The 24831-nt window shown below is 39.1% G+C and overlaps 1 protein-coding gene across 1 annotated transcript in view; it reads left to right on the top strand.

The window, feature by feature from the left end:
- Nucleotides 1-24266, top strand: part of LOC139728575 (uncharacterized) — a 108585-nt gene extending 84319 nt beyond the window's left edge. Inside the window, exons 37-52 of the mRNA XM_071639511.1 lie at nt 10451-10594; nt 11968-12126; nt 12633-12800; nt 13525-13765; nt 14572-14697; nt 15132-15293; nt 15956-16167; nt 17011-17181; nt 17979-18146; nt 19034-19164; nt 19777-19952; nt 20541-20587; nt 20875-21048; nt 22306-22625; nt 23271-23328; nt 23961-24266. Coding sequence (XP_071495612.1) covers nt 10451-10594; nt 11968-12126; nt 12633-12800; nt 13525-13765; nt 14572-14697; nt 15132-15293; nt 15956-16167; nt 17011-17181; nt 17979-18146; nt 19034-19164; nt 19777-19952; nt 20541-20587; nt 20875-21048; nt 22306-22625; nt 23271-23328; nt 23961-24241 — 2738 coding nt within the window. The 3' untranslated portion in view covers nt 24242-24266. The remainder of the gene's footprint in view (nt 1-10450; nt 10595-11967; nt 12127-12632; nt 12801-13524; nt 13766-14571; nt 14698-15131; nt 15294-15955; nt 16168-17010; nt 17182-17978; nt 18147-19033; nt 19165-19776; nt 19953-20540; nt 20588-20874; nt 21049-22305; nt 22626-23270; nt 23329-23960) is intronic.
- Nucleotides 24267-24831: the final 565 nt, after the last annotated feature.

Here is a 24831-nt window from a genome sequence, read left to right as displayed (position 1 = left end):
AACCCTTTTATTCTCAATTCAGAGTAGACCCTTTCATTTGGCAGGACATTTTTTTATAACCCTTTTATTCCCAGCTCAGTGTAAGCTCTTTCATTTGGCAGTACAATTTCTATAACCCTTTTATTCTCAGCTCAGAGTAGACCCTTTCATTTTGCAGGACAGTTTGTATAACCCTTTTATTCTCAATTCAGAGTAGACCCTTTCATTTTATAAGACATTTTCTATAACCCTTTTATTCCCAGCTCAGTGTAGTCCCTTTCATTTTGCAGGACAGTTTGTATAACCCTTTTATTCTCAATTCAGAGTAGACCCTTTAATTTTACAAGACATTTTCTATAACCCTTTTATTCCCAGCTCAGTGTAGTCCCTTTCAATTGGCAGTACAATTTCTATAACCCTTTTATTCCCAGCTCAGTGTAGGCTCTTTCAATTGGCAGTACAATTTCTATAACCCTTTTATTGTCAGCTCAGTGAAGACCATTTTATTTGGCAGGATAGTTACATATACCCCTTTCATTCCCAGTTTATCATAGACCCTTTCATTTGGCAGTTCAATTTCTATAACCCTTTTGTTCTCAGGTCAGAGTAGACCCTTTAATTTTGCAGGACACTTTTTATAACCCTTTAATTCTCAGCTTATAGTAGACCGTTTCATTTTCCATTACAGTTTCTACAACCCTTTTATTCTCAGCTCAGTGTAAACCCTTTCATATTGCAGTACAATTTTTATGACCCTTCCATACCCAGCTCAGTGTAGGCAGTGTATGCAGGACAGTTTCCTATAACCCTTTCATTCCCAGCTTGTTGTAGGTCCTTTCATTTGGCAGTACAATCTTTATAACCCTGTCATTCCCAGCTAATTGTACACCCTTTCATTTGACAGTACAATTTTTATTACCCTTTTATTCCCAGCTCAGTGTAGGCTCTTTCAATTGGCAGTACAATTTCTATAACCCTTTCTTTGCCAGCTCAGTGTAGACCCTTTTATTTGGCAGGACAGTTTCTATAACCCTCTTATTCTCAGCTCATAGCAGACCCTTTCATTTTACAGGACAGTTTCTATAACGCTATTATTCACAGCTCAGTGTAGACCCCTTTCATTTGGCAGTAAAATTTGTATAACCCTTTCTTTCCCAGCTCAGTGAAGACCATTTTATTTGGCAGGATAGTTACATATACCCCTTTCATTCCCAGTTTATCATAGACCCTTTCATTTGGCAGTTCAATTTCTATAACCCTTTTGTTCTCAGGTCAGAGTAGACCCTTTAATTTTGCAGGACACTTTTTATAACCCTTTAATTCTCAGCTTATAGTAGACCGTTTCATTTTCCATTACAGTTTCTACAACCCTTTTATTCTCAGCTCAGTGTAAACCCTTTCATATTGCAGTACAATTTTTATGACCCTTCCATACCCAGCTCAGTGTAGGCAGTGTATGCAGGACAGTTTCCTATAACCCTTTCATTCCCAGCTTGTTGTAGGTACTTTCATTTGGCAGTACAATCTTTATAACCCTGTCATTCCCAGCTAATTGTACACCCTTTCATTGGACAGTACAATTTTTATTACCCTTTTATTCCCAGCTCAGTGTAGGCTCTTTCAATTGGCAGTACAATTTCTATAACCCTTTTATTGTCAGCTCAGAGTAGACCCTTTCATTTGGTAGAACAGTTTCTATAACCCATCAATTCCCAGCTCAGTGTAGTCCCTTTCATTTGGCAGTACAATTTCTATAACCCTTTTATTGTCAGCTCAGAGTAGACCCTTTCATTTGGCAGAGCAGTTTGTATAACCCTTTTATTCTCAATTCAGAGTGGACTCTTTCATTTTACAAGACAGTTTCTATAACCCTTTCATTTGGCAGGACAGTTTCTATAACCCTTTTATTCTCAATTCAGAGTAGATCCTTTCATTTTACAAGACATTTTCTATAACCCTTTTATTCCCAGCTCAGTGTAGTCCCTTTCATTTTGCAGGACAGTTTGTATAACCCTTTTATTCTCATCTCAGTGTAAACCTATTCATATTGCAGTACAATTTCTATAACCCTTTCATTCCCAGCTCAGTGTAGACCCCTTTCATTTGGCAGTACAATTTTTATATCCCTTTTATTCCCAGCTCAGTGAAGACCCTTTTATTTGGCAGGACAGTTACCTATAACCCTTTCATTCCCAGTTTATCATAGTCCCTTTCATTTGGCAGTTCAATTTCTATAATCCTGTTATTCTCAGGTCAGAGTAGACCCTTTAATTTTGCAGGACACTTTTTGTAGCCCTTCAATTCCCAGCTTAAAGTAGACCGTTTCATTTTTCATTACAGTTTCTACAACCCTTTTATTCTCAGCTCAGTATAAACCCTTTCATATTGCAGTACAATTTTTATGACCCTTTCATTCCCAGCTCAGTGTAGACAGTGTAGGCAATACAGTTTCCTTTAACCCTTTCATTCCCAGCTTGTTGTAGGTCCTTTCATTTGGCAGTACAATCTTTATAACCCTTTCATTCCCAGCTAATTGTATACCCTTTCATTTGACAGTACAATTTTATAACCCTTTCATTCCCAGCTCAGCGTAGACCCTTTAATTTTGCAGGACAGTTTCTATAACCCTTTTAGAGTCCCTGCGATACGGTGTAATTTACTCACTGATAGGAGGCCAAAGCTTTTGAATTCCTAACGGTCATCGAGCACTATGCGGAGGGAAGGACAAAAAAATCTTGAAACTTCACCTCCTCGTATCTTCCTTATTTTATCACCAAATCCATTGAAACTTCAGACATATATCTAATATGGATATATCATCCCTCATAGGATTTTTGGGCGAAAGTGCTGATGTATCTTTCGAGATATCTGTGTTTTTCTGTTTGAGTTGACCGTGGGAAAGGGTTACAATTTTTTCTAGACATAAGTCTGCGCCTGCATGAATATGCATTTGCTTAATATGTTGCTAGTCTGTATACACCAGACTGACTATCTGCAAAGTTTCATGTTGAAGCAATTAGTAGTAAGGTGAAAATAAGAGCACAGAATAAGACAACAGGATTTAAGAGAAAATACTGGACATGCACAGCTAGTTCATCCTCCTGCGCATGCGTTCTCTTCTCGTCAGTGGACGCTTAGCCAATCAGCGGTGTCAGGTTGGGCGCAATGCGACAGGTTTCGGTTTTCGGTCCACAGGATGGTGAATAGGCAAGAGAGGAACCCTGCAATGTGCTTCCACTGTTTCGCCCTGCCTGATTATTCTCAGTTCAGTGTAAACCCTTGCATTTTGCAAGACAGTTTGTATAACCCTTTTATTCTCAATTCAGAGTGGACTCTTTCATTTTTTAAGACAGTTTCTATAACCCTTTTATTCTCAGCTCAGTGTGGACCCTTTCATTTTGCAGGAAGGTTTCTATAACCCTTTTATTCTCAATTCAGAGTAGACCCTTTCATATGGCAGAACAGTTTATATATCCCATTAATTCCCAGATCTGCTCAGTGTTGTCCCTTTCATTTGGCAGGACAGTTTCTATAACCCTTTTATTCTCAATTCAGAGTAGACCCTTTCATTGGCAGGACATTTTCTTATAACCCTTTCATTCCCAGCTCAGTGTAAGCTCTTTCATTTGGCAGTACAATTTCCATAACCCTTTTATTCTCAGCTCAGAGTAGACCCTTTCATTTTGCAGGACAGTTTGTATAACCCTTTTATTCTCAATTCGGAGTGGACTCTTTCATTTTACAGGACAGTTTCTATAATCCTTTCATTCCCAGCTCAGTGTAGTCCCTTTCATTTAGCAGGACAGTTTCTATAACCCTTTTATTCTCAATTCAGAGTAGACCCTTTCATTTGGCAGGACATTTTCTATAACCCTTTAATTCCCAGTTCAGTGTAGGCTCTTTCAATTGGTAGTACAATTTCTATAACCCTTTTATTCTCAAAACAGAGTAGATCCTTTCATTTGGCAGGACATTTTCTATAATCCTTTTATTCCCAGCTCAATGTAGGCTCTTTCAATTGGCAGTACAATTTCTATAACCCTTTTATTCTCAGCTCAGAGTAGACCCTTTCATTTTGCAGGACAGTTTGTATAACCCTTTTATTCTCAATTCAGAGTGGACTCTTTCATTTTACAAGACAGTTTCTATAATCCTTTCATTCCCAGCTCAGTGTAGTCCCTTTCATTTGGCAGGACAGTTTCTATAACCCTTTTATTCTCAATTCAGAGTAGACCCTTTCATTTGGCAGGACATTTTCTATAACCCTTTTATTCCCAGTTCAGTGTAGGCTCTTTCAATTGGTAGTACAATTTCTATAACCCTTTTATTGTCAGCTCAGAGTAGACCCTTTCATTTGGCAGAACAGTTTCTATAACCCATTAATTCCCATCTCAGTGTAGTCCCTTACATTTGGCAGAACAATTTCTATAACCCTTCAATTCTCAATTCAGAGTAGACCCTTTCATTTTACATTACAGTTTTATTTCCCTTTTATTCCCCTTTTATTCCCAGCTTAGTGGAAACCCTTTCATTTGGCAGTTCAATTTCTATAACCCTTTTATTCTCAGCTCAGAGTAGACCCTTGCATTTTGCAAGACAGTTTGTATGACCCTTTTATTCTCAATTCAGAGTGGACTCTTTCATTTTTAAGACAGTTTCTATAACCCTTTTATTCTCAGCTCAGTGTAAACCCTTTCATATTGCAGTACAATTTTTATGATCCTTCCATACCCAGCTGAGTGTAGACAGTGTAGGCACGACAGTATCTTCTAACCCTTTCATTTCCAGGTAATTGTGGATCCTTTCATTTGGCAGGACATTTTCTATATCCCTTTTATTCCCAGCTAATTGTAAACCCTTTCATTTTGCAGTACAATTTTATAACCCTTTCATTCCCAGCTCAGTGAAGACCCTTTCATTTGGCAGGAGAGTTTCTATAATCCTTTTATTCTAATCTCAGTGGAAACCCATTGATGTTCCAGTACAATTTCTATAATCCTTTCTTTCCCAGCTCAGTGAAGACCCTTTTATTTGGCAGGACAGTTACCTATAACCCTTTAATTACCAGTTTATCATAGACCCTTTCATTTGGCAGTTCAATTTCTATAATCTTTTTGATCTCAGGTCAGAGTAGACCCTTTCATTTTGCAGGACACTTTTTATAACCCTTTAATTCCCAGCTTAGATTAGACCATTTCATTTTTCATTACAGTTTCTACAACCCTTTTGTTCTCAGCTCAGTGTAAACCCTTTCATATTGCAGTACAATCTTTATGACCCTTTCATTCCCAGCTCAGTGTAGACAGTGTAGGCAATACAGTTTCCTTTAACCCTTTCATTCCCAGCTTGTTGTAGGTCCTTTCATTTGACAGTACAATTTTTATAACCCTTTCATTCCCAGCTAATTGTACACCCTTTCATTTGACAGTACAATTTTTATTACCCTTTCATTCCCAGCTAATCGTATACCCTTTCATTTGACAGTACAATTTTTATAACCCTTTCATTCCCAGCTAATTGTATACCCTTTCATTTGACAGTACAATTTTATAACCCTTTCATTCCCAGCTTAGCGTAGACCCTTTAATTTTGCAGGACAGTTTCTATAACCCTTTTAGAGTCCCTGCGATACGGTGTAATTTACTCACTGATAGGAGGCCAAAGCTTTTGAATTCCTAACGGTCATCGAGCACTATGCAGAGGGAAGGACAAAAACATCTTGAAACTTCACCTCCTCGTATCTTCCTTATCTTATCACCAAATCCATTGAAACTTCAGACATATATCTAATACGGATATCATCCCTCATAGGATTTTCGGCGAAAGTGCTGATGTATCTTTCAAGATATGTGTGTTTTTCTGTTTGAGTTGACCGTGAGAAAGGGTTACGATTTTTTCTGGACATAAGGCTGCGCCTGCATGAATATGCATTTGATTAACATATTGCTAGTCTGTATACACCAGACTGACTATCTGCAAAGTTTCTTGTTGAAGCAATTAGTAGTAAGGTGAAAATAAGAGCACAGAATAAGACAACAGAATTTAAGAGAATATACTGGACATGCACAGCTAGTTCATCCTCCTGCGCATGCGTTCTCTTCTCGTCAGTGGACGCTTTATAGCCAATCAGCGGTGTCAGGTTGGGCGCAATGCGACAGGTTTCGGTTTTCGGTCCACAGGGTGGTGAATAGGCAAGAGAGGAACCCTGCAATGTCCTTCAACTGTTTCACACAGCACCAAAACCGATACATCGTACTGCGTACCGCTTACGCCATGGATTTTGCATGGGTCGCAAGTGACAATGATCTCGATTTTTTCTGGATATACAACGTTTATCCTTGCGCCCAATGACACACAAAAGATATTTTGAACACAGTATGGGTATAGTATCCTACCTTAAGTCATAGATTGAAGTTTCATTTTGAAGCAACGAAGGAAAAAGTGAAAAAAAAATAACACTTTTTTTAAAGACCAAAATTTTCTGTTTTAGAAGCTAAGTTTCGATGTTATTTTCACAGGTTTATCCTAAATAAAACTCAAAATAACAAACATCGCAAGTGAGAGAATACTTTCCTCGTCAATTTGCTGTATAGATTTAATCATTTGTTGGCTTCTGAGGTGAGATATTGCGATTGTCCTGCAACACTTTCCCAGGGGTTTTGCGTACACAAGCTGTCTACTTTATCCAAATGAGGCTTCGACATGTAATGCTTTTGGCTAGTTAATTGCACCGTATCGACCTGCCTGATTATTCTCAGTTCAGTGGAAACCCTTTCATTTTGCAAGACAGTTTGTACAACCCTTTTATACTCAATTCAGATTGGATCTCTTTCATTTTACAAGACAGTTTCTATAACCCTTTTATTCTCAGCTCGGTGTGGACCCTTTCATTTGACAGGACAGTTTGTATAACCCTTTTATTCTCAATTCAGAGTAGACCCTTTCATTTTACAAGACATTTTCTATAACCCTTTCATTTGGCAAGACAGTTTCTATAACCCTTTTATTCTCAATTCAGAGTGGACTCTTTCATTTTACAAGACAGTTTCTATAACCCTTTCATTCCCAGCCCAGTGTAGTCCCTTTCATTTGGCAGGACAGTTTCTATAACCCTTTTATTCTCAATTCAGAGTAGACCCTTTCATTTGGCAGTACATTTTCTATATCCCATTTATTCCCAGCTCAGTGAAGGCTCTTTCAATTGGCAGTACAATTTCTATAACCCTTTTATTCTCAGCTCAGAGTATACTCTTTCATTTGGCAGAACAGTTTCTATAACCCATTAATTCCCAGCTCAGTGTAGTCCCTTTCGTTTGGTAGGACAGTTCCTATAACCCTTTCATACTCAATTTAGAGTAGACCCTTTCATTTGGCAGTACAATTTGAATAACCTTTTTTATCTCAGCTCAGTGTAGTCCCTTCCATTTGGCAGAAGAATTTCTATGACCCTTTCATTCTCAATTCAGAGTAGACCCTTTCTATTCTCAGCTCAGAGTAGACCCTTTCATTTTCCATTACAGTTTCTACAACCCTTTTATTCCCAGCTTAGAGTAGACCCTTTCATATTGCAGTACAATTTTTATGACCCTTTCATTCCCAGCTCAGTGTAGACAGTGTAGGCAAGACAGTTTCCTATAACCCTTTCATTTCCAGCTAATTGGGGATCCTTTCATTTGGCATTACAATTTTGATAACCCTTTTATTCCCAGCTAATTGTAAACCCTTTCATTTGGCAGTACAATTTCTATAACCCTTTCATTCCCAGCTCTGTGTAAACCCTTTCATTATACCCGCATACACGAATCAGCCTGTGTTTGTGTGTGTGTGTGTGTGTGTGTGTGTGTGTGTGTGTTTGTTGGAGAAGGCATGGCCATGGTAACCAAAATTTCTCAAAGCCTTTTGGAGGCAACTCCTTCCACAGTTTTTAAGCAATTTATTTCTGAATTGGTATGTACAATTATCTATAGGTGTAGTTCTGCAAGGCGCATTTTTTGTTTGTACCAGATGAGGCGTTGCTATGGTAATGGCATATTTCCTTGGATATCTTGTGGAGTGAACTACATTCACAAATTTAAAGCATTTGAACTCAAATTTGACATACATGATGACATTGAGGTAGATGTGCAAGAAGTTTATTTTTTTTTGTCCGAGAAAGTGTTGCCATGGTAACCAAAATTTCCCTAAATCCCTTTGGAGTAGACTACTTCTACAATATTTTATTAGTTTATTTCAAATTTGGTATGCATAATGATCTGGAGGTGGAGTTATATGCAAGACATATTTTGCGTTTGTACCCACCAAGGTGTCTTCCTTAAATTTGAAGCAACTGTACTCAAATTTGGGGCAATGTTGGTTTTGATGTCAAAATCAAGTTTTTAGGTTATTTTGAAGCCAGTTTATTGAAGAAAACCTGTTTTATGGCCCATTTTTGGAAAAATCCACATTGTAATTGTAAATTGTACTAGGAACTGGTCCCCAGTGGGTTAAGATCCTGTCCCACAACTGGGGTAGCTATTTATCTTGGTGCTCAATTTACATTTTTCTGTCCAGTTCTGAGATATTTTTTGGAATCTCTATTGATAATGTGTGTGGGTATCGGCAATGCCAGTTGTTACTCTATAGAGAAAATCTGCCTAAATCGTATCTGTTCTATATCCTATGGGGAGTGAACTTTTATGTCCCTGACGTGTGCCTGCCACCACAGGGGCAACACTACAGGGTCAACACTCACTAAATGCGTCCCCACCTAACTCATAGTATGTGTGTATTTTTTAGCATTATTTCAGTACAATCCTTGAAAGCGTATCATAGATAGTAGAGTATATTGTTATAATAGCTGCGCAGTATAAATGTCCTTTATTATTATCATCATAGATGTGTTGCCTCTTTTCTGTGAGTATCATGCAATCATGTGATCAAGTACCATTTATGATTATGATAAATGCTTACACCCTTCTCACTGTTTCTTTCTCTATAGTGAATGTTGTTTGCCACGACCGTTTGGGAATCGAGAGTGGGATGATTCCAGAAGAAGACATCGCTGTTTCATCCATCCATGAAGGCAGCTCTGCTGTAAATGTTCGCCTCAACAGTGGGCTAAACTCTGATGGCTATGTCGGCTGGTCACCCACTGGCCAGGACCCCTCGCCCCATGTGACCTTTGACCTGAAGGAGGTCATGCAGGTGTCGGGAGTCATCTTGCAAGGAAGTGGGTCTCAGAGTGATGAGTATGTGACAAAGTTTGCCGTGTCTTTCAGTGTAGATGGAGAGGACTACCTCAATGTTTCTGACTCAGCCAATAACTTGCGGGTAAGAATAACCTTTTTTTTCTCTTTCTAATGAGTGATAATGAATGAGTCATAAATTTGGAGGAGGTGTTTATTGATGACTTGTTATATTTTTTAAACAAAATTGTTGTTGCTCCCAGCATAAACCCCCCAAAATACAGTCTTGGATAACATAGTGAAAGCCATGAAGAAGCACAGATTGTTGGGATTTTCATTTTAAAGTTTTACATTTCAGGGTTCACAGTCTAAATACATACTATTTTGATTGAACCAAATGTCTAATTCAAGATTGATTTAAAGCATGCTAGTCACAATCTTCTTTATCAAAAATAAACAAACAATATTTGAAACAAACATGTTTCCTCAATGAAATTTTCACAAAAATAGGCCATCTTTGATGATTTTATGTGCATTCCAGCTACAAGCAGATTTTTATTTGGTATGTTTATATTGTTCTTTGTAAAGGAATTCACTGGTAGCTTTGACGCAGGGGCAGAAAGGGAAGTTTTGTTCCCAGTAATTCTTCTTGCGAGATTCATCCGCCTCTACCCCACTGAGTATAACAATCGTGCAACTATGAGGGTGGAACTTCTAGGATGCCCTGTAGAAGGTATGGTGAAAGATGAAATCCTACAAATGAAACCAACAGTTTATAGTAGTTCTGCATATTACAGTGATGGAGGATGATAGAGCTTTATGAGGTAGGCCATAAATATAACCAGTGAATTTATACATCATGACATTGAAAAAACAAAAAATAATGATGATTTTGAAATGTGATCAGCTTAATTTAAACTTGTGAGGTTTGTTAATATTCCTATTTGAGTGTATTTCTTTGATTTCTTCCCTGTTTTTCATCCATAAAACTTTAAGGATTGCATGACTTGTCTTCCAAAGACTATGAAACATTGCATTTCCTTGCTTCCTTCTCATCTCAATGCTGTGGCATTGCCGACGATCACATAGGTCATTTCATTTTTTTTATAGTTGTGTTGATGACCAGGAAGACAAGACTAAACAGGAAAAAGTAGGTGCATATTTGCTCTAGGTTTAATGTGATTGTTAAAAATAAGTTTATCCTTTACAGCATGGTATCATCGATTTATCTAATCTGGCACAAGATACCAGTGCATATGACCTGATCCCAAGCTCTTTATTTCTTGCCTACTGCCCTCTACTGACAGGTCATGTAACAACAGTTCCATCGGTCACAACTCGCCACTGCTTCAGTGATGAGTTTACCTGCAACGATGGAGCGTGTGTACCGGGTGATGCTGTGTGCCAGGGAACGTGTGACTGTGGCGACTGTTCAGATGAGGCGCTATGTGGTGGGTGCAACAGTTTCCCTCCAATAATCTCCTTATACATGCTTTTCATTTGTGTGTGTCAGTTTTGATACTAAAATATACTTTCTCTGGCAATCTTACTGCCAACTATACGTCGCATAAACAGGACTACCACATCTCCCCAAGTACTACAGGAGGCTCCTAGAAAAATCAGATATCTTTGTATCCGGACAAAGAAATATGAAAATCTCCTTTAAAAAAAATATATGTATTGATTGTACTGTCACAGCTGACTCTCTTCTTGAGTTTTAAAATTGATGAATAATAATGATAATATGATATATAATGAAAAAAAACACCCTAAACTCTGTTGTTTGATCTCCTCAATATTGCAGGAAGTACAACTACAGCAAGCTACACAACAGCCGAGCTCACTACAGTGTACACTACAACTGCAGCAATCACTACAACTGCAGCAATCACTACAACAGGTAAGATCTGAATGATGTTGGAGTCTTGTGTTGTTGTACGAACAAGTGCAATATTATGTCCCTCGAGCAAGAAAGTGAGTTAGCTCAGTCAGTAGCGCGCTTTCCTCACAATCCAAAGGACCGCGGTTTGATTCCCGCATCCCCTGAGCAATGATGTGAGTAATCATGCCGTCCCCTCCCGAATTAAAGAGTCAAATCACTCTGTCCCTCGGATAGGACATAAAATGGAGGTCCCATGTGTGAGAGAGTAACAACTCATGCACTTAAAAGATCCTGCTTCATTTATTCATCCCAAAGAGCAGAGTATTTAACTTGGTTAAGTGTTCACGCCTTACATCCAACTGGGCCCCATGGAAAACCAGCTATTGCAGCTGAATATGGGCTATCCAGTCATCTTCTCAGATGGAAATGAAACAAACAAACAAACAAAATATTTGTGAATGGGCCAACAGAAATGTTTGATTTCAAGATGAAATAATGGTCATAAGAATAATAACTAAATACGCATTACTGCCAGTAATTCATTATCACTTGGGTGTTTTTTCTCCTCCATGTCACTGCTCACAAATTCTATAATGAGTAGTGACTAAAGGTTAGAACATAGAGTGCTGACTGTTAAGTACAGTACTTGCTCTAGAACAGAGACATAACTTCTAGTGGAACTATTCTAATTATGTACACTCAATCTTATTTTCCAGTCAAGAGGTCGATAGGCATGTGTTGGGCAGTGGTATTTTGATTAGTAGTCCATATCAAATCTACAAACAAAGGAAATGAATGTCAGCTAGGAACATCTGATATTTATGGGATGCTCATTGCAAAAATGTTTCTTAGAGACAAGGGGCATTGCACTATGTTACAACGATTAAGCTTGCAGCATTCTTGTACCATGTAAATATATATATTTTTTTACTTTTTTCCCAGCACCCACCTGTTCCTGGAACCCATGGACATCCTGGAGCCCATGCACAGTCACTTGTGGTGTTGGAACCAGGTACCGCGATAGGACCTCCAACGGCTACTGTCAGAACTCCGATGAATTCTCTCACGAATCTGAGTTTTGCAACACAGATGCTTGCCCGAGTGAGTGTTGCTGCATTTCACATTGAAAACTTAATTTCTAGACTGTAACATATTTTGTAATAGAATCTGCCTCACCATCACCATGTTATATGAAATTCAGGAATTGAAGTCAGAAAGATATGGTTTGTTGAAAATAAGAGCTGCCATTATTGTATCCTTTCCACTTCTTCACCTAGCCCCCAGCCCCATGAAAGGAGATATGTATGTGTGCCAATCCACTCGACAGGCATGAACAATTTGAATGAAGAGTCCAATCAATGCTATTCAGTTGCTTGAAGGAAGAAAATGTGTCATACAAATTTGTTGGGCATTACCATGAGTACAGGGGAATTGATTATTTAACTTGTTACCACATGGGATGAGGTGATGACTCATAATCATATATTTGTAAAACTATACCATACAATTCAAACTGAAGTTGCAGTGCATTATGCAATATATGTCTGATTAAAGACTTTTACTTGAATGAACTAAATCATTAAAGATTTGTTTTTCTCACTTTGCAGCGGATGGTAATTGGAGTCCATGGACAGAATGGACGAACTGCAGTGCTACTTGTAACGGAGGGACTGCCTTCAGGTACAGGAACTGCAGCAACCCAGTGCCTAAGAATGGAGGAGCACCTTGTGTAGGGGAGGCCATCCAAACCATTGTATGCAACACACAGGAGTGTGGTAGGTCTTGGATTTCTGTTTGAGTCTTTGCTGTATGGTGTAGTGCATGTACAGGATGACAACAGCCGTGAATCTGCCACAGATGATTTGTGTGATTTAGAGATCTGATCTATGAAAATCAATAATATACAAATACAAGCTGTATGTGTGATTACAAAATTTGTAATATTTAATACAATATTGATGACAGCAGCATTGATAACAGTAAAGGTTGTGATCATCGTCATAGTCCAATTAATTGTAAAGACTCACTGTAGTGCAATTCAGAATATGAATGTGATGATTATGTTAGAGGGGAATTTACCCCAAATGTACATGTGGTCTAAGTGAATGCAACATCAGAAATACACATCAAATTGAAAAAAAAAAAGAGAAAATATGTTTGTAAGATATGTGACTGTACATCATGCATAAGCTTTGCATGATTTATTAAGTATACTGTGTAGTTTTTTAGCCCGATTGTTAGTTAGTTACGTTGTGTTAATTGAGTTGGGACAAGAAATGTAGAAACAGAGGTTATTGTAATGAGGAGTATTCAATATCAGAAGCACAACTAGAAACCAATGTGTATTGCAATGTTTACATGGAGTGATCATGAAATTTTCTTGACACAGAAATGTTTCTGGGGTGTAGTCTTTCAAAGAGCTCAAATGATTTTGACACAAGCATTGACCATTGAACAAGCAGAACAGGCAAATAACATGGGGCCGTTCTCATTGAGCAGAAACATCATGTGAAGGGGGTCGTGTGTACTCGGAGTGCGCCAACCGATGTCCCTCCAGCTGTTCTGACCTCCAGGTGGGACTGGTGTGTGTGGAGGAAGAGTGTGTAGCGGGATGCCACTGTCCAGATGGGACCCTGGAGCAGGGAGGGGTGTGTGTCCTCCAGCAGCAGTGTGACTGCCTGGATGAGTTTGGTGCCTCGTATCCACCCGGATCCAGCTTCACGGAAGACTGCAGGAATTGGTGAGAAACTACTGTATAGAATGCAATCTTTTCAAAGTTAATCAGTTGAAATGCTGGGCTTCTTTTCTCACATTTATAATATATGAGTGAGAGTATTTTTGTGTAAGTATGTAGTTACAAAAAAAGTCCTGTTTTGTTCATTTTTGTCATGCTTCAGTCATGTGCAAAATTCTCAAAATTTCTGTGTTGCCAAATATTCTGTTTCAACAGTATCAGTCAGTTGACATAAGACAAACTGTGCCATCACACAGTTGTCTGTTTATTTGTTTGTTTTTAGTTTGGTTAAACTTCTCTGAAGTGAGGTGTAGAAGTAGACTTGAACACATCATGATTTTGTTGTTGTCTTTTTCAGCTTGTCACTTAATTCTCTCTCTTGATCTTTGGAGAGCTTGTTTCTTGTTCTTGTTTGTTGCACTCCATGTGAAATTCAGCCAGACGTGTTAATGCTCTGCTGTTGATCAAACTGTCCATAAGGGAGTCGGTATTCATCAGATTGTGTTTGTACTTCCTATGGGAGCCTCTTTGCTGTAAACTGATTGATAATGTCAAAAACCCTTGCAAAACGCAAAACCAAACAAAAACTTGTCTTGATCACTCATATTACTCCATGCACTGTGTATTATATATCATCAAATATATAGCTCTGTTGTGTTTGTCCTGAGAAGCAAAAATGAAAGGAAATCATAAGTCTCTCCTAATCTTCGCCATTATTCATTTGGTGGCTATACACGTAATCTAGATGTGGATTTTAAATTTCTTTGTCTTATGTGATATACATGCCCCTGCACCTTTCTACTTTATGCCAGTTCCTGTGTAAATGGAGTCGTGACATGCAGTGAGGAGGCATGTCCACAGGACTGTGGCTGGAGCAGCTGGTCCTCCTGGACTGATTGCACAGCTACATGTGGTGACAGCACAAAGACAAGATTTAGGTGAGTTCAACAGGATGATAGGATTAAAGAAGTGACCATAGATTAGAGGTTAATGTTGGCCATGAAATTATGTATCTCTTTTCTGCAATCCCTTTTAATGTCTACCATTAACAGTGAGCTGTGCCTGTATATTATTACGTACCAGAATATGCTGACAATGTTAACCACGTTTTGTTAGATCTGAATAACTGATTTTTTTTTTTTTTTCGATGTGACTATTCCATCTTGTGTTTAGATTGAATGCTGAGGTTGTTGTATTTACCACTCTAATTGTCATTCAAGTTACATTTTGCTGTTTTCGGTGTACCTTTGATGCTACTTCTGTTCTTGAACAAGATGTGGTTACTCATCTTATATCTTTCACATGGAATGAAAACAGAATGTCTACTAATTTCTATTCTTGTTCCTATTCATTCTTATGCGGTGCGTTGCAGATCAGCAAACAACCCTCCAGCGGAGAATGGTGGGGAAGAGTGTAAGGGGCCGGACTCCGAAGAGGTGTCATGTGATCTGGAAGAGTGTCCCACCCACTGCATTGTGGGAGGAACAATGTATGAGACGGGTGCTGTAGTCTCTCAAGATCTGTGTAACAGCTGGTAAGCTTATGTCTTCTGACTTGTTAGCTTCAGTGCTTGTCATTACAATGCTAAGCCTGACATTTTGGGTTGGAAGCAGTAGTTTATAAGTTATTGAGGATGCAACAGATTTGATTGTGAGCTAGTGCTGTATGTTTCAGATTATCTTCAACTGAGAGGAAATAATCTTTGTAGGAACTTGTGGGTTTATTTTAAGCGAGATGGCTGGTACAGTGTACAGTGTAGTCATTAGCCAACAGTTAGTGCAACAGTGTGATGAGCAGGTGTCAAAATTTCTGCCAACATTATATCATTTCTATTGTTATTGTTATGTTCATTTTTTTTTCATAGTGAAACAAATGTTGTTGTCATCATTGTCATTGTTTTCAAGCAAATGACAATTGAATGCTTGTGATGATTTGTGATCTTGTGATTTAGACTTTCCAGGTAAAATGTACATCAGTAACACACTGATTGTTGTGTATGCACCCCCCAAGAAAAAAGGAGAAAGAAAGAAAAAAAAATGTGTCTTCTAGAGACAATAAAGTACAAGTTCACAGTGTAGATAAGTACAGCAACAAGATATCATTGGCATGCCATGTTCAGTATAGTGTGATGCATGAATTAAAGAGACCCACTTTGAGAGTATGACATTGTTTTTTGTCCCACCTGTCTGGGTGCAGTACTTGCACCAACGGCTCCCTGGTCTGTTCCAACAACACCTGTGATGGAGACTGGTCCACCTGGTCTCCATGGTCCTCCTGCAATGCAACGTGTGGAGGGGGTGTGGTCGTGAGAAGCCGAGCCTGCTCCATGCCGCCCCCTAGCAACGGGGGCGTGGACTGTGAGGGGGACTCGATAGAAGTAGAAGACTGCAATGCAGATCCATGTCCAAGTAAGCTGAGTCTTTTTTTTTTTTTTTCATTGGACAACCGTTTCCAATCACATGTCTCATTTCTGCTAGATTTTGTCGGCTCCTGGCTAAAGCAACTGTATCTTAAACTTAATTCAGTGTGGATGTAAAAAATGTTTGTCCTGTATTATCTGATGTTCAGTTGTTGCAATGGTCAGCTGTATAATTACAGTTTAAGTTCCATAATTGTGCTATGAGGAATATATGTCAGAACCTGATATCTGATACATATGCATGAATAAGAGCATTTCCACTTAATTGCTTTCAATTGGTCCACAAAATTCAATGACAGGTGGCATAAAAGATAAGATTATAATCCTCTGCAGGATTCCCATGGAACAACACACAAGATGCAAAAGTTAAAAAAAGAATGTATACTTCTGTTTAGCGCAAATTCATTTGATTTTGTCCTGCTAAGTAAAGTTTAATGTACTCTTAACCTGTTGAGGATGGTTTGATTTTGCTACAACACGCATTTCCCATAGACACCTGCCCGAGTATACTCGGGACTAATCCTCAACGGGTTAACTAGAGCATATTCGAAATCATAATGACTTTCTTATCTTTTTAAAGGGGAACTTCTGCCAAACATTGCTTTGGGGGAACAATATGCAAATTTTAGCATGAAAGAATTCAAATAATTGAGTTGAAGTTTGTAGCACATAGGAACTTTGTACACAATAAAGAAATCAAGTGTAAAACACACACCCCTAGTATAATACCAATAACTATAGGGATTGAACAGAAAATCTAATTAGTAGAAAATAAAGCAGTGCTTTGTTTAGCAAAGGTTTGAAATTTCAATCCTTTTTGCCATTTTCCCAGTTGATGGTGAGTGGTGTGATTGGGAGCCATGGAGTGACTGTACAGAGTCCTGTGCTGGTGGCTACCACAACCGCACCAGAGTATGTGACTGTCCCCCTGCCCAGTACGGTGGGGCTGAGTGCCAGGGGCCTGCTGGACAGACGGCAAGCTGCAATGACACTCCCTGTCCAGGTAAATACATGCATGAATAGGGCACATCTTTTTGTCATTAATATCATATTTTAATCTCTTCTTTGCCTCCTCTTCTACGTTTTCTCCATCTTTATGCTATCCCTAGTACCATTATCATCAATATTTTAATTGTTATTATCATTACTATTACCTGTGTTATGATGATGATGATGATGAGGGAGATGAGAATGATGATGATGATAATAATTATCATAATCATTGTCATCATCATTATCATTATCATATTGAGGCTATGTGATGGAAAATAGCTAGCTTAATAAAATCATTTTGATTGGCGTAAATAAATACATTTTTGTGCTGACTATTAAAAATTGTTTTCAGAGGGAGGCAGGTTGGCAAACGTGTAAGATTATCAGTACTACAGAGAGGTAACCTTTGACCTTAACCTCTTAACTTTCAAACGCATCCATTTATTGTATGACTGACCAATGCTCCAACCCTCTTTCAGTTTATCAACCTATACTGTGCTTTGCTTGCCAAAAGGCATGCTCTCTGGAGTGTTTTCTTTGCCTATTGGCACATACGGAAACTCTTTGTCAATGAATGTAGATTCCCTAATCCGTTTTGTGCCACCATTGCCTTCTTGTTCGACCAAGGCACATTGGTAAATGATACACCCATGTGGGCTTGCTGATCTACAACTAGGTGAAGTGTGGATGGCTGAATAAATGCCAGTGAAAATCAGCAATGCGATGTGCGTATCTAGTGCATGATGAAGTGGAGTAGAAATAAATCAGCCAGTAATGGGAAAATTTTGTGTTACTCCCTGTCATCAGTGGACTGTGTTCTCAGTGAATGGACGGAGTGGACTAATTGCAGTGCCCTCTGTGACGGCGGAGTGACCAGGCGACATCGTAACATCACAGTACCTGCATCCTATGGTGGACTGCCCTGCAGTGGCCCCATTCTGGAGACACATGGCTGCAACACGGAACCTTGTGGACGTGAGTAGAATCAGAACTTGTCATATCTAACCTCCTCATGATCACCAAATACTATGCATATGTTGTGCAGTATCACTACCCAATGGTATTGAAGGTTATAGTGGATTGGTGGAAAATGCCAGCATTAAATTTGCGTCTATTGTTTCACACAAGTGTTGTTTTAATGCAGTGATAGACTTGTGTATTATGGATTGGTTGGAGAAAACATTGCTTTTTATAACGGCCTCAGGAGGGTGATGTCATTGGAAGCAGTGACTCCAAGGTACATTCGAGTTTTGTCAACAACCGCAAACCAAATCAGGGAGACATGCTTCTACAATTTTGTTATGCAGTAAACTAAGTAATTGATGTCAGTGAGGGTAGCAATTTCCAACATTCCTCACAGACTTTGTTCTGAGAGGAAAGAAATTATATAAATGATACAATCTCATTGTTATCAATTAGGAAACATTTGTTGTAGTGTTAATCATTTGTGTTGATCTTGGTTTAGCCTTTAGTGTGACATCCAAAAGTGATTTTTTTTTTTCAAACTGAGGGAAAAGAAGAAAAGAATTAGATGTCCTTCTTTAATGGGGATGGCTAGTAATTGATCAGTGGGAATCAGTGGGAATGCTGGGGGATAATTGTTCCAGTCCTTGTGGGATTCATTTTAGAGTATATTATATATCTATTATTGTGTGAAAATTATTTGCTTCAGATTGGTCTCATATTGAAGTAATGTGCAATTCAATGTTTCAAAGTTAGCATGACTGTACAGTGTCGGGGCAATCATTAACGGCCCAGATTTTGAAACGTTAACGATCGCCCCAACACTGTACAGTCATGCTAACAGTAATGGTTTTCAGCTGACCTATTGTAGTGTAACTGCCGTACCTCCAATCTTGCAGCCATATGTGAAGGAGACTTGGTGGTCAGTGATTGCGCCAACCGTTGCCCCCTGACCTGTGCTGACCTCCAGTCTGGCACAGAGTGTATCCAGGACAATTGTACCTCTGGGTGCGCCTGTCCAGATGACATGGTAAGCATTTGTGAAAACTTTCTACAACATACCACAATGTGTTCATTTATTGTCATTGACAGGGGAACACTTTAAAAAAATTCTGAAGTAAACTATTCTTCTTTTTTTGTTTGTTTCTAAGGACTCAGTAGATCCTAACTCAACTTGTTTGCAAAGTTGTGTGGAACTTGTGTCTCCCTTAACACTGTTATGTAATCATTTTCCATACCTCTGTAGAGAGTCAAATCACCAATTTTGTGTTCATTTGCAAAGCCAGAAAAGTAAGTGTTTTTACAGTTTGGAGGAGCACTGGACTAATATGAGATACTCTGTGTCAAAGAAAATGGCTCATCAGCCTGGAAAAATAAAATCATTCAGCATGAGAGGACAGCAAGGCAAATCTGCATGCAGTGTTTGTTTGGTTTTAAGGCAGAGCATAGGGAATCATATTGTCATGTGATGTATTCACAAGGTGAACAGGGTAGAACCAAGTCTGTCATAGAGTCAGATTGCTTTGGTAGCCTAAATGGCCTGCTTAAAAAGACATGTCTGTATAGTATGTTATTCTTTGCATGGTTTGAAAGTGACTTAGGTTTCATAGCGAACATCCCCCATGTTTTTAACTTCATCCAGGTCCTCCAAGATGGGCTGTGTGTTAGCCCTAGTGAGTGTCGCTGCCTAATGGATGCCTCTCACATGATGGAGGCTGATGATATCATCCTCATCGACGGATCCATGATTGTCATCGATGATGACGGCATTGTAGAGTACCCAACAGGGGCCATAGTCATCAAAGACTGCAACAATTGGTAAGAACTGTGGTTATTGTGGATGCATCACTGTTGAGGTGGTAATGGGCATGGGTATGGGCGTGTGGTGATGGTGATGGTGGTGATGGTGGTGATGGTGATGGTGATGATGGTGGTGGTAATGGTGGTGATGGTGATGATGGTGTTTCTGGTGATGGTGGTTATGGTGGTGTTGTGTGTGAGTGGAGCGTAACCAAATACACATCCAGAGATGTGGAGATATGGATGTTTTAGATCATGGAAGTATTATAGAGTTCAATATATCAAGAAAACTTAGACTGACAGATTAAATTATATCCATCATTTGTCACAGCAAAATTTGCTGAATTAGGGTCATGTATGCTAAGGAGTGATGATACCTAGTCTGAAGATTTCATTTTGGAAGGCAAATGCATATGCATGTGTTTGTGTCTGTGTTGTGTAATTTCGTGGCATATTTACTGAAACATGATTGTATTAGAAATGAAGACTGAACCCTGCATGTCTGAAAATGTTAACAATCTACATTATTCATGTATAATTATAGTTTCTTCCCATTGACAACATTGTTGTATACCGAAAGCATTTCTTTGGCTATTCTTTCAACAGCACATGCACAGATGGGACATTCTCATGTACTGATGTCAATTGTGCAGGTAAGTACACCACTTTCCTATGTACGTCCAAATAGAATTTAATTTAATTCCGGCAGTAGATGTTTTTCTCTATGGTCTATTGTTAATTCATCAAAAATGTGAAACCTCATGTCAGATTTGCTAATGTATACCACTCTGTGCTTGACTTGTTATATGGCTTTGTGCAGAAAGATGGTGGGGGGTTGGTGAGTGTAGAAGGCAAAGTATGAGTTTTCCCAAAGAAGTATTGGTAACAATGTTGCAACAACAAATGGCTGACACATGCCTCACCTGTGTTTATAATCCAGTTGACTGTGGATGGAGCGAATGGACTGATTGGTCAGAATGCCCCCAAACTTGTGGTCATGTGACCGACGGCGTCTACCGCGAGCGCTATGCCAACAATCCACCAGCAGCATATGGAGGAGCCGAGTGTGAAGGGGAGACCATTGAATTTGCCGATTGCAACAGGGGAGACTGTCGTAAGTTTACAGCAGTTTTCTTTTCCTTTTCTTCTTTTTGCTGTTTCTCCCTGTGAATAACATTGAATGTGCTATTTATATAATTATTATGAAGTGAAAAAGAATTAACTAGAAAAGCACTCTGAGAGCGCAGACCTCCGCCAAGCAGCTACTTTCCACCGATGATCTTGCTCTTCCCAAAGAGATTTTAAAAGCTCCTTGGGCTCTTCCATAGAGATCCGTGATTTCCACCCATGCTGAAAAATCGCCCGATTTCCCAATATAGAAGCCTTTGTTACGTCATAAACCGTCAGCTGCACGGCACACCTCGCCCTTGCAGAAACTAGAGCACGCACTTTAGTGCGTGCATGCAAACCTCAAATACGTGCAGCCTGAACTCCCAAGTTCATTGACCCTACCTGCCAAAATATCAAAAATCCTTCATAAATTCCCCAAAAATTCTTGGATCACTACCAAAAGTTAATAGTTTGTTGCTTGTGTCATTCTCAACCTTTCCTGCAAGTTTCATCCAAATCCATTGACTAATTTTTGAGTTATTTTGCACACGGACAAACTAATTAACTAACTACAAGGTAACAAACCAACGGTAACGAAAACATAACCTCCTCCCTTGGCGGAGGTAACTAGACTGGGATTTCATTCATTTTGGCATTGCATAAGTTCGTTTACCAGGCTACACTGTCCCTGCTAGTGATCAGTGGTCTGTAGAGTGCAGAAATCGGAGAGTTTATGAGAATGTACGGTAGTGAGAGTATGCAAGTTGACAGAGAATTTTCTTGAATGGACCAGTGATGTGTTTTTCAGTCATCACAAACCTCTAGTATTCTCATATACGTCTCCCAGAAGGGCACCATAGACAATTTTGGCTCTTTCAGAGACACCAGAATGGTTAGCCATTCGACTGAAATATACTAAGCTCTTTCATGCATCATGCTTATATGACAGGTTCTTCTTCAATAAGAGGGGGAGGGGGAATGGACCAAAAATAATTCAAGTCTCTGTGTTAAAAGTATGAAAATTGCTATTCTCTCATTACTATTTTTATGTCTGTTATTTTGTGTACATACTGTGAAAAAGCAGAGGAAAGCTGTAATTTCAGTTAATGTGTTCCTCATATCTGTTTTGCACCATAACTCCATCGATCACATCATCAATCCATTTGTCCATTTATTGTAGTCTTTTTTTGTGTGTGTATATATATGTGTGTGAGTTTATACTGTGTCTTATAGATGTGCAACTTTCAATTTGTACATACAGCATGTGACACCAATGAGGTGTGGTCCACCTCACCGTCCATTTGTGGTATGGTCACCTGCTCTGACCTGGCCAATGGCCACCAGAATACTACCTGCCCGACACCATCATCTCCATTGGAGGAGGCCTGCGTCTGTGCCCCAGGCTACTACCGCAATCTCCACGACGAGTGTGTGCTCCCGTCTGACTGTGAGTGCCTGGATGACCTCGGGTTGGTGCGGAATGCTGGAGAGGTCTGGTCCAGAGGCCAGTGTGAAACTTGCCTTTGCGAAAACGGCGCCACAGTTTGCCACACCGAGTGCGAGCCCATCGTTTGTGAGGAGGTATGAAACGTTGTTGTTAGCTTCTGTTTAATTGAGATATTGCTTTCAGGTGCCTTGAAATTGTGACAGGGTTGACAAGTTACGATGTAGGCTGCATAAGACACTAAAAGGAAGAAATTTCATAACAAGGGTTAATGATATATACACTGTACCAATCACCAGCAGATCAGTCTTTGGGGAAGGCTTCTCTTTCATCTCCAGTATCACCAGCTTTCACTGTATATGCTAAGATCATAAGTATTATAGGGACCTGATAATGGGAAAGAGTATTGAAGTGTCACATCTGGGGATTTACAGGTAGTACCAATCCATTCTGATTTTCAAATATCTATCCCTAATTACTAGCCATTGCAAAAATTTGGCCAGAGGAAATACATGTATACTCTGCAAATAGGTATGTTAAACAAGTGGAGTCTTTTATTCAGTAAACAAAAATCCATGTCATTTCAGGTCATGCATACAGATTTATTCGTTCTTTTTTTTATTTCCTCTCTTTTTTTCTTTTTTTTTTACATGCTGGTAACTGGACCAATGTCTTTCTTTTCATCAATGCTTTCTATATTTTTTCTAGGTTTTTTGCTTGTTTGATCTTTTTTACCATATTGTTCCCAGTTTAAATATTTTTTCACCCTGTTTCCACTGCAGGGTTACATTGCTGTGGAGGAGGATGGCGAATGCTGCCCTGTGTGTAGACACATATCTAGTAAGTTTACTTCAGTGAGATTCTTTGATTTCATTTTGAATCCAGTGCACAGAATGAATTAGTTTTGTGCCTCTGAGCTTTAAACATGGACAGTTTCAATATCCAATGATGTACGATCTCTAGTTATATCATCTGAACTGCAATGTCCCTTTGCATGATGTCAAGAAAATAAATGGACATGAATTTTGTTTTGAAGAGAGATTGGTTGAAATGAGACTTGATAAGCATAGGTGCAGCCTGAATAGTTCATTCAGACTAGTTGATAGCTATCTTACATTTGTTAAAATTTTGTTGCTTATGCCAAACATCCTGTGTTCACTGGGGCTCTTCACAATTCACACATGGTTTTCAGCAATACGAGGTTCAGATTTTTTTTTATCTAAACTATTTGAATCTTTTTATTTCTAAATCATGCAGTTGTAAATATGACTGTATGATTAATTTCTTAAATCAATCTATGGAAAGCTGTGATATCAGAAGTAGATAGTAAAGTAATCTTGCAGCAAACCAATTGTAGCTTTGATGGAAAGTGAATGAATAAAAGTGTTCATAATGACGATGGGAATGGATGGATGAAAATGATTGATGAGAACAGAATAAACGAAATCTGTATCATTTTTATTTGATGACAGCTCCCAACCAGTGTCAGCTGACCAGTGGGTCACATAACTTCACTCTGGATGACTGCATTGCGACGGATGTGAACGTGACCCTGTGTGCGGGCCACTGCCCATCCACCAGCAACATCGTTCTCAATCAGCTGACCCTGGACCTGGGCTGCAGCTGTTGCCGTGGCATCGTCGGAATGCAGGTGCGCGAGATCGAACTCCAGTGTCCAGACGGAAGCTCGGTAGTGGGCCGACTGCCGGTGATTGAGCGCTGCGAGTGCATGGCAACAGAATGCACTGCCTAGGTCTCACAACCATGATAACCAGTGATCCAAAGTGTAGTTAATTCAAATATTTCATCCATGATACTGTGTCAGCAGTGCACAGTCTTGTTTTTGTTGTTGCATACTATGTCTTTACCCCCCAAGTCTAAGGAGAAACTTTGTCTCCAAGGAGAAGGTGCACATTATACTTTCTTGTAGTCAGGGAGACTTCTGGATTCAGATGTGAGAATATTGGTATTTTGTCCTTTTAAGCTCTTATCAATGATTCTTGTAATGTCCAAAAAAGACAGGATGTGCTTTCCTCTTTGAAAGATTTATACATTTGCATATGAGTCTCTTGGAGGATATAAAATGGATGATTTTAATGATTCTTAATGGTTTTGCTACTATTCATAATTGCCAATGGCAGTTTGTCATCAATAATTACTAACAAGCAATTATACACACCTGTAAGTATTTATGATTTGGTAGTACGGTCATATAGGTATTACATGTAATTGCTATGTCTGTGACTACCTTCCATGATTGCTGTACTCCTGCAGAATTTGTGCTGTCTTTTCCAATTGATTCAGAACAATTGCTATCTAATACTTTTGAAAAATGTAGCAGAT

The sequence above is a fragment of the Diadema antillarum genome, unplaced genomic scaffold (assembly GCF_040938485.1).
Source record: "Diadema antillarum isolate AM-2024a unplaced genomic scaffold, OU_Dant_1.0 seq00000183_RagTag, whole genome shotgun sequence".
Classification (NCBI taxonomy): Eukaryota; Metazoa; Echinodermata; class Echinoidea; order Diadematoida; family Diadematidae; genus Diadema; species Diadema antillarum.
Note: the sequence above shows the minus strand (reverse complement) of the source record. Positions and strands in the feature narration are given on the sequence as shown.